Source organism: Epinephelus moara, chromosome 2 (genome assembly GCF_006386435.1).
Source record: "Epinephelus moara isolate mb chromosome 2, YSFRI_EMoa_1.0, whole genome shotgun sequence".
Taxonomy (NCBI): Eukaryota; Metazoa; Chordata; class Actinopteri; order Perciformes; family Serranidae; genus Epinephelus; species Epinephelus moara.
The window spans coordinates 20880314-20894867 of NC_065507.1; the positions used below are offsets into that span (position 1 = coordinate 20880314).

At 41.6% G+C, this 14554-nt stretch overlaps 1 protein-coding gene across 1 annotated transcript in view; it reads right to left on the reverse strand.

Moving 5' to 3' along the window:
- The window catches only part of rsrc1 (arginine/serine-rich coiled-coil 1), a 136956-nt gene that overhangs the window by 70259 nt on the left and 52143 nt on the right, over window positions 1-14554 (reverse strand). Inside the window, exon 6 of the mRNA XM_050073974.1 lies at window positions 1477-1528. Coding sequence (XP_049929931.1) covers window positions 1477-1528 — 52 coding nt within the window. The remainder of the gene's footprint in view (window positions 1-1476; window positions 1529-14554) is intronic.

The following is a 14554-nucleotide window of genomic DNA, read 5'->3' on the forward strand; positions in this document are numbered from 1 at the left end:
CAGGGCCAAGTAATTTTTAACTACATTGACAAGGTTTTATTCTCTTACATTCGAACAGATGAGTGCAAAAGTTATCATAGAAACATTGGGTACACTGTGTAGTGCACAGATGCTGGTTTGTCCTGTTTCATAGACAGAGTCAGTGGTGATCTCAGACAGGCTCGAGATGAAAGTCAGCACCTTCAGGTCTAAAGCCATGTCACTCTGCTGGTGCCGCTGGTACTTGCATGCAATGTCTACACACAATACAAACCTGGACACGCTTTCTGTCACCTATATGCATAAAAGTAAATAAATGTCCAAACTAGGAGAGAGCACTCAGTGGAATGATGATCTCCAACAAGCCACTCAAGATAATTCTTGTAATTCCAGCAGATGTGCCGCAGAAGTGTCCCAGAAGCTAATAAAAATACAGTTTTGACAGAGGCTTGACGCATTGCACAGAGCAGATTGAGTTTTTCTGCTAACAAGCTCCTTATGTGAACTATTAATACAGTATAATTATACAGATGAATGTATTTTTAATACCTAAAACACAGCCAGAAGTTTTTGATTCATGTCATTCATAACTGGACTTTGACGAGTCTTAATTTTGTCTTTCAACTACAGCACAAAAAAGCTGTGCAGCAGATGGAACAAGAGTGGGATTGCAGCTGGAACGCAGAGAGCTGCGACCCGTGAACTGTCCCTTACAGTCAAGATGACAGTGAAGGTAACAAAAATGGTTGACTTATTCATCTTGTAACATGCCTAACTTTAGTAGATCATAACATATCAGGTACGGAATTAATCTGCGGATGCTCCAGTTCAAAATACGACCAAACTTTTCTATGAATGTCAGTTTTTGAGCCACAACAAAAACCAAATTGTGGCCTGCAACAGACTAGGTAAGACTTCTTGTCTGTAGCTGACGATTTCCGGAGAACAGTCAATAAAACTGTTTTTTCAACTATACTGAAGCGCCAAAGTGACGAAAGATCTTTGAGCAAACAGTCATACATGTGCACACAGAATATTACACTGATTGCTCCAGTAGTTTGCAAGATTAGCTGTGGACAGACAGATACACACACTCATACGCGCACGCACACACGACCAAACGCACGATCTCCTCCAGGCTTATGCCCAGCGGAGAAAATAATCAGCATAAAATACACTCTATCTCCAAGAATATTACCCCAAATACATACTTACTATACTGCATAGCCCTAGGGTAACATCACAGGGGTACGTTTAGGAATGACAGCAGATGAAGTTGTGTGTAGGCAAAGCAGTGGAATGAGGTTTAAGGTGCATTGAGTGGTTCAGTGCAGTGAGGCAGACAACCGACTGAGGCTGTGCAACACAGTATTCTCACACACTGTCTTCATGTTAACATCTTGAGTGACCAAAACTGGCAGGTGTCAGACGACGGCACTGAACCACACTGTCACTAAAAAGATCGAGGGAAGAGACACAGAAAAATCATTCACTTACCAGCAGCCTGCAGGACCAAGTGCATTCGAACTTTAGCCTGCTCCGCTGGAGTCTGCAGAAGAGAAACAGGAAAATAAAAAACAAACAGAAAATTAGTCAACAATATTAATGTGATATTTCACTGACTAACAAAGAGCTTCTTATTCTTCTTAGACGACTAGAGAAAAGAGCTTTGAGCTGGTGTGTTGCTCGAGGGCACATTAAGCAGAACAGACACTCATTAACACAAAGGCTCTTCTAAGGATGATCTATTTGTTAACTACACCACCCTGCAAAGCGACAGGACAGCCTCGACACTGACACAACTTTATCGATGTTATCTTGCTCTAAAACTGTTGCATCCCTTTGGCTGAAATATATTTTACCCATGATCATCTTTAACTGCAACTGTTAAGAGTGAATGTTCCCTTAAACTGTCCTCGCGGAGCACCAAGGGACAACTTCACCAATCTACTAGTCTAATCGTCTGTTTTAAAAAAAAACAAAAAAAAAACACCCTGCTGGTGAAAAACAGAAAGCAACAACATCTCTGACACACCAGGGAGAATCAATGAGGAAAAGATGAAGAGAAATTTAGAGACAAAGAGAGAGAGTGAGAGGAGAAGAGAGAAAACAAAAGCTGCTGTAACAAGTCTTTGGAGAGTTGGATAAGAGGGCACAGAGAGCACATTTTACAAAGATCACAGCCAAAGACTCAACATATTCCCCATCCCATCATGTGTGTGTGTATGTGTGTAAGTGTGTGTGTGCATCAGAAACGCTTAGCGGGCATGAACAGGGGGAGGGCCTTGTGCTTTGACAGCTGTATTGGGAGGTGCAGCCCTTTTTCCTGACATGCCCTCAAAAGGGTCTTGCTGTAATTCCAATATCACTGCTATTAGATTTGAGGGTCTTAATTGTCAAGGAAGAATGATGGCTACGACAGGGCGCCGAGCTGTAAAAGGCGAGCGCGCCTGCAGATTGCTCTCGGAGGTTTTTTCCGGCGCTGCCGTGGCACGGGCGGCCCTCGTTACCATGCAGCGGTGGAGACTGTGTGTAGGATTAGAGAGAAATTAAATGCTAATGGGGATGGGATCTGAATCTGCTGCCTGGGAGCATCATTTAGACGACAGGGCCAGGGCGTCGCTGACAGGCAGCGCTTCCTCCCTCCCTCCCTCCCTCTCTCCTCCACAGACAACCCAGCTCTTCCTCCCGCCGTTCCTTCTCCAGGCTCCCCACCCCACCCACAGCAAAAAAAAAATTTGATTTATCAAACTGTAAACTTGTCACTTTGTAAAAACGTCACTTTTCGGTGGCAGCCAGGGAAATATAATGACCCCCTTTAATGTAGCGATGTCAGGGTGCTGTATTCTAGATGGAACGCACATCAAGGCACTGCAGACAGACTGACGCACACTTAATGTAACATGGATGTGTGTATGTGTGTGTGTGTGTGTGTGTGTGTGTGTCCCCTGTAGCAGGTGACATAGCGGATCACACTCACACCGACTGGCACTGCTCGACAGCTGAAATTACTAATCACTATTATGCTGGAGAAGAGGAGGCACACTTGAGGCCTTCACCCACACGCATACACACACACTTTCTATTCCCCCTCGTGAAGAAGTGATTAGGGCAAATTTGTTTTTTTTTTTGCTTTCTAGCATCTTAGCCTTTACAGGGGCTGTTAAACGGCAAAAGGAAGGATTACATGCCATAAAACAAAAGTCCTGGGCAGGATTCGAACCCGGTTCAATGGTACAGGGCTTAGCTGCTGAACAATTAGAATGACACAGGAATCAGTTTCGGTGCAACCACTCATTTTAAGCAATAACACATCACAGCTTAACTAACCTGATCATTGTGTGCTGTGCAATCATCTTAGTTACAGTTTATTACGACGCCCCCCTCGGTAATTACATTAGCATTTGTTTACATTGGCCTTAAGGCATGTGTAAGTCCATGCGTCCTCAATGCACACGCGCAAATGAAAACACACACACAGTCCTGCCAGCTGTGGGTAACACAACACTGAATCATGCAGGATAGAAAACTGCTGCTGCTTTGTCTGTCGAAACTTCGGAGCAACCTGCTGTTCTTACGACACAAATCAGTGATGTCAAAGCAGTTATTAGTTATCAACCTGTAAACGCAAAGACACCTGCTTTAACATCAGTGATTGGTGTGTGGCGGGAGGTGTGCAACATGTTTAAAAGTTTAAGTACAGCGCATCGCAAAAGTTTTCTGCCATGTGTGATTCTGAATCTTTAAATAAAAGCAGAGACAAGCTTGTTCTTCCTGCCTAAGGAAGTGAATAAAGGCTGAAACATGCTAATTAATACCAAATTATTAAGTGATGTAAAAGGTACTAGAAGTCAACTCACAACTAAGCAAACATAATGATATGGAAACCCCCCCAACACACACACACCATTGCATATTTTTGCTTCCCAAACAAACTCTATTTTTCTCTTTAATTCACACATGCATGCGTGCTTCCTCTGTGTGTAATTCATTAGTAAACAATAAAAAGGCGTTAATTGTGCTCCCCAGAGGCAGATCTGTGTTCCCCCCACTGGGAAAGAGGCACCCGCTGCATCTGAAGTGGCTTCGCCCCTCAATTAGAACTGCGCCTTTCCGACTCACACAAACAAACATGAGACACAGAGGGAAGGACTGTGTGTGTGTGTGTGTGTGTGTGTGTGTGTGTGTGTGTGTGTGTGTGTGAAAAATGAGCAGCGCTTCCCTTACAGGGGCTTTAGATTATCACACTGTGAGGAGAGGGGAAACAGGCAGAGGGGGACAAAAGACAGACTGATAAAGTTGCTTTTGTTTTCTTCAGAGCTCGGGGAATATCGCAGACAAATGAGGGAGAGTGAGAAGAAGAGTGAAGGTGAGGAAGAAATTAAAAGATGATGAAGAGGAATACGGACATAGAGGGGACCAAAGACGGACAGGATCAGACATAGCCATCATGAGAGGAGATTTTTGAAAGTAGAAATGTAGAGACTTCTATTGTTAAAAGGTGGCTTGTTATAGAGCCATGCAGACAATAGTGGACTGCAGAACCAAGTGCTTTACAGTGTCTCCCAATTCAGTATCTTGCTTGAGGACACACAGAGCCAAAACAAAACCTACGATTAATTGATCACCTGTTTTACTAACTGAGCTACGGCTGTCTTAGAGGCAGGAGTGCGCTCAAAAAGAACTACTTCATATGTCGTGTCGTCAACCATGTTGGATGCAAAAGCGGCAGAACGGCCACATTTAAAGGCAGGGTGACAAGCTAGACATCATAGAGAAGGGGAGAGCTGTAATAATTGTTCAGATATGAGGATAAAGGCACACTCTTTCAGACAGTTTTTCCTGGAGTGAATTCATAGGGTTGCACTCAACTGTACAAGTGACAGAAAACAGAAAAAGAGAGGTTCGCTGCGACTCTCTGAAAGGCACTTAGGTTGGACCATACTAACACCTTACATGTTACAGTATTTCATTTTCATGTGCTCATGCTGTCAGACCATTTGTCTCTTGTGCCTAAAAGCTGAAACACTGAAGGAGCCCTCTCTGAATGTCTGTATATGTTTATGAAATCTAGTCATGCACGCATAGTGCAGGTATTATCAGTAACACAGGCAATGTCTTTCTCGAGGTGTAAAGGAACGCCTATTTCAAAAACATCCCCCTTTTCAAGAGGCTGTCATAAAAGAATCTACTATTATTGGGATATTATTGCCAGTACTGACACCCACACCCGCTCAACTCCTGCCCTAACTGTGACAGGAAGTCCTGTATGCTCATGGTAGGCCTCCAGCTTGTTCCCTTACCTCACCGCAGTGACGACAGACGCACTGAGACACGCTTAGCTGAGCCTAAGTGCCCAGCGTCTGTCCCATTAGTCAAAAATAAACACGTCCCATTAGAAAAATAAATAACCCTCACTCGGCTTGGTAAAAACAATGCTACACTGTGTATAATGAGGTACCGCACGCAGGAAATTTCATCTATTTGTAGTTTTGCTCTGTCCAGTGGACTATTTTATTATTATAGGGCCTGGGGCAGACAAAGCAAAGTATGGTGGGTCAGCAGATGAATAAATGGCTGTTAGAGAGGCGGAGGAAAGGTCAGATGGACTCTATCTGGTCAGAGTGTAGTCAGATGGTCAGACTGCATTCTCACCAAATGATTTACTAAATTTATTTATGACAGAGCAGAAAAAAGTCAAGAAAACAAACAAACATGAATGGCAGCATACATCAACACACACGCAGGCAGACGAACAGCACTTCTACTTTTAGGAATCCTTGCCTGACGTAACTGTCAATCCCTTCATTTTTATATGATCATTCACTCAATCTACGATAACCATATTGAGTTCCAGGCCCAGGTGAGCCATGAACAAAACCTGAGGAAGAGAGCAGGAGACCGAGGGGAGAGAGCAGGACAATGAGGCAATGAAGGGTTAGATAGATACTGTAGGTCAGAGAATCAGAGCGAAGCACTGCTGGTCTTCCTGATGATTAGTTGAGCTCCAGAATCGGCAGACACAGTAAACCATCATCTCTCCGGCAGCTCTGAGGAGCAAAGCCAGTGCAGCTCATCTCGTCTCTACTAAAAACCCCAACTCAACAGATCATTTGATATATATGCTGCTATGTACAGCAGAAATCTAAAGAGAAAATTAAATAAGCTCTTTCTGAAAATCACGTTTTGTTACTGTAAAAGGTTTTAAAGATTGCCACTGAAAATTTAAGCTATTATCTCACCATGAACTTGCATTCAAATATGATATAAATACAAATATGATTAAACAGATACAGCTGGTATAGCTAAATGTTTATTATGTTTTTATGTACAAAATATATTGACAAGAGGAACAATAGAAAATAAAGGCGAGGGGCAGCTGAGGTTAAATCATTGAAGTCTATAGTTTATCAAAGGCACCTATGACATACATCTAAGCCCTTACTGTCTTCGGGCACTCTATTCATCTTAGCTGTAGTATAGTCCAAGTCAGCTATTTTATTAAAGGCCAGAATCCAGTATGACCACCAAAGAGAGACTCAGAGTGCAGCACATTTATTCAAGTGTCTTTTTGCAGCTGTAAAGCCAGCAAACAACAGCCTATGTTGATTACAATTAAAGGATGAACTGTCATTTAGACCACCGAGGGATGGATGTGGATCGTAGCTCAACCCCATCAAATCCGATAAAGAATAATTAACAGATTTCCTAAAAGTAGCAATAAGAGGGCAGTCCCAAAACATATGTAAAAATGTCCCTGGAGCATTAGAAGAACAAAAAAGAAGAGTTACAGGAAGTAACAACTACAAGGCGTAGCATAGGCCCTACGAATAATCTTAAAATGAATCAACTGGTGTGCTACATTTTTAGAAGTATATTAAAAATAAGACCATATTGTATTCCAATCTGGACAACCAAACATCATAAGCTCTCCATTGCAGGTCTTCTCACAGTCCTAAATGACCTCCCAAGTAAGTTTACACTGATAATAAATGCCAATTGTTCGCACGAGACATAGAAAATCCAAAAGGACGGACCAGTGTCTGGGTCTATGTCTCTGTGTCCTCTTGATAAAGTCAGTTTACCAAAGAGTCAGCCTCCCAGACACATTTTAAGGAAATCACCCCTGCTGTAAAAGTTTCTGATTACTTTTTTTTTTTTTTTTTTTTTTTTTTTTTTTAATAAAACCAACTTTAACAGAACTTAATGCTCAAGGTCAATGTATAAATTGCAGTACTGTAAACACAGAGAATGGTTAAAGCGCATTAAGAAGTCCAGTAAAAGCCAGCAGCACTCTGGATTCAGATTTTGGGACCTTTCTCACACATTATCCTCTTTCCTGCTCCCTATGTCCTACCTATAAGTAAAGAATCAGCATAAATATATTAATGAATACACTGATGAAATGTGGTTTTGAGTTTCAAATGTCGCCAAACATTATCTTGAGTCCATCTAGCGTAACATTAATCTTAATAACACCCCTGTAACCATTATTATCTGTCAATATACAGTTTCAATATACACTCCCTCTAACTCTCTTTATGCTGGAGTTGATATGCTCAATATTCATCTCATTATATTTTTAAAGTCTTCATCTGTTTCCATTTTCTTTCATTTGTTGCATTCCACTCGGGCTTCCTCCCCATCTCCTCATCCTCCTCTACGCCTCCCTTGCACTCCCCCTCCCAAACAAACACACAGATATATCCCATACCCAAAAGAGGACAGGGGAAAACAGAGCCCCTAGAAAATGCAATATTTCTGTTTTTAATATCGAGGTCTATAAGATCAGGGCAGAGATGGGTTCCATGGCAATATGTTTATTTATATATTTTATAAGGAGGGGAAAAAAATCTGCCTATCAGTGTATGTATTTGGGGGGCCTGGGCCACTGTATCGGAGCTCATCTTATATGAAAAATAATGTTGTGTATGGCTATACTTTTATATATAATGGCAATATGGGATCAGGGCTCTTTTACAATGTGCCATACTTCAGGCTAGGGCTAACAGCATTTTATGGCCCGCCAGCAGTTCATCTTCATGTCTCAGGCAGGCAGGAGCACTGCATAATAATGTCGTTTCCTGCCCCCAAATGCTATTTCACAGGCCGGGGCTCATTTCTCAAACTTCACCACTTTTACAATTTCCCAAACTTTTATTCCCGTCATTATTACCAACAAGATTTCATTACGTATTTAGAATGTAAACAAGTCTGAGTAATGACACTCCCCCGTCTCCCTGGAATCATTCCCGCTGATGGCTCTGCTGCTATCTCAGGCGCGTGTATTCATACAAACACACACACAAACATGCACGTGCATACAAATACACAAAACCCCGTGCGCTGCTGTTTGCCCACATGCAACGATACAACAAGTACACATACATACATAAACTGCCCCAGCCAAGATACAACTCAAAGGCAGTAATTTACTACCCCATGTGCATGTGTGCGTGCGTGGGTGCGCATGCATGTATGTGTTCCCGATAAAAGGGGGAGGCGGTGGGGGTGGAAGAGGGGGGAGAAGGAGAGAGTTTTATACTCAACTCACATAAATCATGTAGAAGAAAAATGAGCAAATGTGCAGGCTAACTCATCTTCTCCCCATCCGGAGAAAATGAAATTCACTGGAATACCTATCAAAACTGCAATCATCCAGAGATAATATCTTCTTTGGTCTATCTGCACTTTCCGATTTAATTTCCTCCATGCCCTTGACATCCAGCGATACCATTAAGATGAAGCACATACAGTAAGGGAGTAGTTCTCACGTTTTGATATATGAGATCTCTGCGCTTAATGTAATATCATCATTTGAAAATTAATGCAATCTTTCTTTTGTTTGGGGGGGGGGGGGGGGGGGGGGTGTGTTTTTTGGAAACACTCGAGAGGCGAGCCACGGTGAGACAGGCAACAAGATGGAGAGCAAGACAGTGATGGGGACACATGAAAAGGAGACAGAAAAACAAGTGATATGCGAGAAAGGAGGGAAAGACAGGGGGGTACTTTGTATTTTGTGGAGCCCCCCCCCACCTCCTCCCTTCTTCCCCTCCTTCTGTGCCAGAATGACATGCAATTACGTCTGGGCCTGCCCCGAGTCAGAGGTCACTCAAATTACTCCATCATTTAGCTGCGCCGTCAAGATGAGAGAGAGAAAGAGACCACCCCACCCCCTCCACATCCTCACAACCCCCGCCGCCACATCAAATATCATGAAATCATTAGTGTAATAAGCATGGAAATCTGTTTGCAGATTATCAACACCCCCCCCACCTCCCCTTCCCCTCCTTTATCTGCCCAGAATCTCTCTCTCTGAGCTGTTTTCACCTCTTTATCCTATACAATCATATTAGAGAGGAAGAAAGACAGACAGAGACAAAGAAATACAAAGAAAGAGATACGGTGCAAGATAAAGAGAAAGTGTTTAATGAGACGATTAGAGACACAGAATTAAAAAAAAAAGAGACGACAGTATATCATTTGGAGCTCTGTCCTCAACTTCTTTAAGACTGCTCAAAGTCAACTCCCTGCCATATTCAGTGACATCAGGTCTGTCACATTCTTGGTGTGTGAGAGAGTTGTCCTCCTGACTACAGCTGCTGTTGCCGATCTGTCAGTAGCTCAACAAGACATTTTGCCTCTGTAAACTCTTCAACTCGCCAAGGGACACTGGGGCGACACAAGCCATCCCTGAAGAAAGCCATGTGTACAGCAGTCTGCTGACCCCTCGTTTCTATGCTACCTTTTCAGATTAAACAAACACACTTTCTTGAGATGCAGAGCACCTTTACATAAGAACATTGTCAAATATGTTTGATTTTTTTGTCAGCTAAAATGAGCAGTGGAGGGTCCAACTCAGAACAGACAACCTTTAGGACGTAACAGATCAATAATAGCTTTTGAATAGTGTCAAAAAATAGCTCACTTTTTTAAACTGAACTAAATATATTGACTACATTTTAAGATGCCATATTAATTCTAAGACCTACAGCATTTTCCTCCCCAAAAATAAGATCAAAGGGTGCCTAAAAGACTATAACAGTTTGGTGTAACTACCACAATTCCACTTAAACACTACATCTGTTATTAATACAATTTAAATAATATTTTTTTACAATGTCCCCATTAGACATAACGCAGATTCTCCAATGACAACACTAGGGATGTGCGCGATTTGTCCACTAGTAACTTAAATGCTGCTACTCTCATTAATCATTAAACATACTAGTCAGTTAAACTTAATATTAACCTTCAGAACACCTTATTAATGTATACATTTAAGGGCTCGACTGCAAGAATCAGAGTAATAGAAAATGTCTGATTCCATTTTTACTGTGTCCGTTTTATTTATATGTGTAGCTGCGACAGAGAGAGTAATTTGTTGACTTGTTTTAGCAGTGACATCACTGTTTCCTGTAGTGTTCAACAGCCATCAAAGTGCTCGATGGAAAGTGCTGCACAAAGAAGACAAAGACTGATTGATTTTATAGGTTTTTTTTTAAGAAAATACGGTAAAAAGAGCAGAATTATTAACTTAAATTAAATTATTAGCATAATCCGTACTGAGGTGTCATGTCTTCTAAGTACAATGTTAATTAAAAATGAGCATCAATTAGCTGCTAATGTTAACTATACCAAATCAGAAAACAAAAACCAAGGGAAAACTAACTAAAGAAAGACACATTGGCATGTTCACCTCGCCTGCAGGTGAACAGGTGAAAATTGGGATAAAGATGACATCTCGTAAAACCAGTGCGGTTTGACAGTATTTTAAAAAATCTTTAAATCAGGTTGTTTGTAGGCTGTCATAATAAACTAGTGTATAACCATTCAACAGGGCATTAACCACATTTAGACTGCCGGTGATAGCCAAATCCATATGACATTGTTTTGTAGGATAATGTGCAATGTTTATAATATATGGTGCAAAGTGACACAGCAGCATTTAATATACAATTTGGTTATTGAAAAATGTGCCTAACAATTTCAAATGGCTCTTTTAAATCATGCAATATTTTATCGGACAATGTTTAACCTTATGGATTAAATTGAGCTCAATTTATTTTTATTTTTTTTAGCGTTTTTTTTTCCTTTCAGGCTAATCCACAAGTCTCAGTTTAAACCTCTTTTTAAACTCTGGGAAATTGGTTGTAGAAACATCCAAAGACAACACAGATGTGTCATTTTGGCTTTCTGTGAATCATGACCTCAGCTCAACCTGCAACCCTGGACTGACCTATAAACCAGCCTTTCCAGCCCTCCACCATCATGTTCTACTCAAACTCCCATCCCAGGACCGATCTCCCTCTCTCCCTTGTTCTTTGCCTTGCTCTTCTTCTATCCTTCCCCCGGCAGTGTGTGTAGTAGAAGGATGGGTACAGCTGCTGATTGAGCCAGTAATCCTGATGAGGCTGATTCCTCATGTATTGATTGAGCTGCTGGCTTTCTTCTACTGCGCTCTGAGAAGCGGTGCATGTGGACTGATTAGCTGCTGTAGGCCACCTCTTTCACTATCGCTCCATTTCTCCCAGAGCAAGGAGTCGTCCAACTCAAACTTGTGTATGTGTGTGTGCACGCTTGAACGTGAACGTGTGTGTGTGTGTCTACAAAAGCAGAAACTAACGCAGAGCACTGGGAGCAATTAACTTCAGTCTTTTTCTCTGTATTGCGACTGATCGCGTTCAGTCAATCTGCTGAAACACAAAAACAAAACAAACATGAACAATAAAACAAACCTCAGACCACATAAATCTTAATTGCCCACCTAATTACTATGCCAGTCATTCACTCGTACTGTTAACTTAACAGGAGGAGGAAACGTTGGTATTCATCATGAAAAATCAAGCGCAAGAATTATTTGAACAGAAACTTGAAAATTTTACAAATATTTTTAACATAACTGAGAACCATTGCAAATTATTCAAATTAATATTAGGGAGTAATTATTAATGTAAAAACAGTGATTCCTTTATCGAGACCAGGCTCAAGGTAACTGTTAAAAGGATAATACGACTTCAGCTTGGCAACACCGTAAGTGTCAATATGGTTGATGCACTAATCTTAAGAGCGGTACATCAACAGAGAGCCATAAATGCCTGTTTAGAAACCTACAGGGATGTATGTGTGAGGTATGGAGGGAAACAGCGTTTCCAACAGCCCTGCAACACCATCCTCAGAGGGAGACGAGCTCCATTATTTACAGTTCTCTGTCCCGAATCGTAATCAGAGTCTTGCGCTCCCTAGGCAGCTGACTACTGGGGTGCAATCTCCCCATAAGCATAAACACACCCATAAATTCAAACACTCAGTATTCAGGCATTCAAATTTCCAGAGACACATGTATACAAAAAATGCTCTGGTAAACATACCAATGTGTGTTTGTGTGTGTGTGTAAATGTGTAATGTTTAACTCTGAGTTGATCCCTATAAAGATCAGGAATCAAATGCAAACATGCAATAATCTGTTCCTATAGGTCCACTCAGTCTAAAACTATGCATAACATACATGCAAACGGCTGCCAAGAAACATTAACGCAAAGACGGTATATTATTATATTACTAAGGCATCATTGTATAAAATACAATCTAGTTTACATTCCTCTTCAGTACCACTGCTCTGTATCAGCGAATTAGTGTAAAATGATAATATGATACACAGATAAACTATTCAAGGTGACTTTGACCGGATTCGTGTCTAAGAAGTGTGCAAACATGAGAAATCAGTGCATAGATACACAGAGCATTTGTCTACACTATCACTTATGGAAATTAGTTCACATTCCTCCACTTGCCTTTAAGAGGAGGACTCATCTCAACATGAGATGCGCACTACCTAATGTTTGCCAAGATGTAACTGCCAATGCACATATTGATTAATGCTGTTTATGCATGTAATCCTCTCTTGAATAATTCACACGCCCTTTTTATGGAGTACCACATCAATCACACCTCCAGACCCACCCATAGACATCTCCGAAGCCAAACTAGACCATTACTATGTCGTGCACTATATTTAATGTCAGTCATTTTATTTAAGTGTCTGAACTCTGAGGGAGAAATCTATGCACTATATAGTGGTGCCCTTAAAAATCCCCACAGTGGAACAAAAGAGTAGGGAGCAGTGTATTAGTCAACAAGGGAGTGGTTTTGGAGACAGCCAAAGAGACAACTGCACCCGACCAGTGCCTCTCTATCTCACATGCTGTAAGTGCAACACAATGCATTGGATAAATAATTGATAATTATATTATAATTGTACAAGTAATAATAGCATTAATGCACTTTGGGAGCAACTCAATGCAGTTATGGAGTAAACGGTGAGCAAAATACAGGCAAAATCACTCCACTCTTATTCGCACTTCAATCAGAGTTCTGATTACAGTCAGTATCATTAAAAGGAATCTATTATGTATTACCTGTATGTATGCTTATTTTCAGGTTCATACTTGTATTTTAAGTTTCTACTCGGACATGTTACACGCTTCATACTGTCTGTGCTGGAAAACCTGTATCCACCCTCTCTCTGAAGCACTCCATTGTAGCTCCTGTCTCTTAAAAACCACACTCCCTAAAAAAGCCCAGCCTGCTCTGACTGAGTCAGCATTTCCGGGCATCTCAGCATTTCTGCACCGTCATTGTAGCCGGGGCATAACTGAAACGGAAAATAGCTGCACTTTCTGTCATGAAAAATCTCCGATAAAAGCTTCAAAACACAACCGGACATGTCCCAGCAGGAATATGAACCGAAATCGGGGAAAAAGTTTACAACATCAGCAACCAAGATTACATGTTTCCCTGACGTTAGCATGTGGCTTCATGTGGCAGTGCAGACTATGATGCAAACACTGAAGTAGCGTGCCTGGAGCAGATGACCATTTAAAGAAATCTGTCACATGCTGATGTCATCTTATAGCCAAAGTAGAACAAAAAAATTCAAACAGTCTGAAGCCTGAGGTTTGTGCTTACAGGGATTACTTCTACATACCTTTATCTCATTATTTTATAAACTTTGGCCACGTTTAATAAGAACATCCGCCATAGTAATGTTATATATATATGACAGAAAATAAGAAAAATCATAAAAGGTCCCCTTTAAGGAACAATTCTGCAACTGAGCTTGACGACGCTGAATCTGATCTTCTGCTCGCTCAAGTGGAGAGTTACTGCGAAGTGTTTGAATTTTGGGGTCAGTCATTTGTGTGGCATATTCAGGGTCATTTGCGTAGCGCGTGGTGGGGCTGGGGGTCATTTGCGTAAGGTGCTGGGAGCTGCAGGTTTAGTATGCAGGGAGGCGAGGGAGGGAGGGCATGTGACATCCACAGAGAGCCGGGACCCTCGCTGACCCCTGTCTATAATTCATCCCATGGAATATGGGGCACATCAAACCTCGGTTCCTTCCCACCCAAAAAGAGGAGAGAGAACCTTTTCACTTTGTTGCACGGCACTCTGACCCCGTATTAAAGCGAGTAGCAAGAGAAACGCTGGAAACGTTGGCCATTAAATTTTCAGGGCTGTCCCGGGAGAGCGTTTCCAGCAGGCCCTCGATTCGTGGATGGGAGAAGACTGAGCAAAG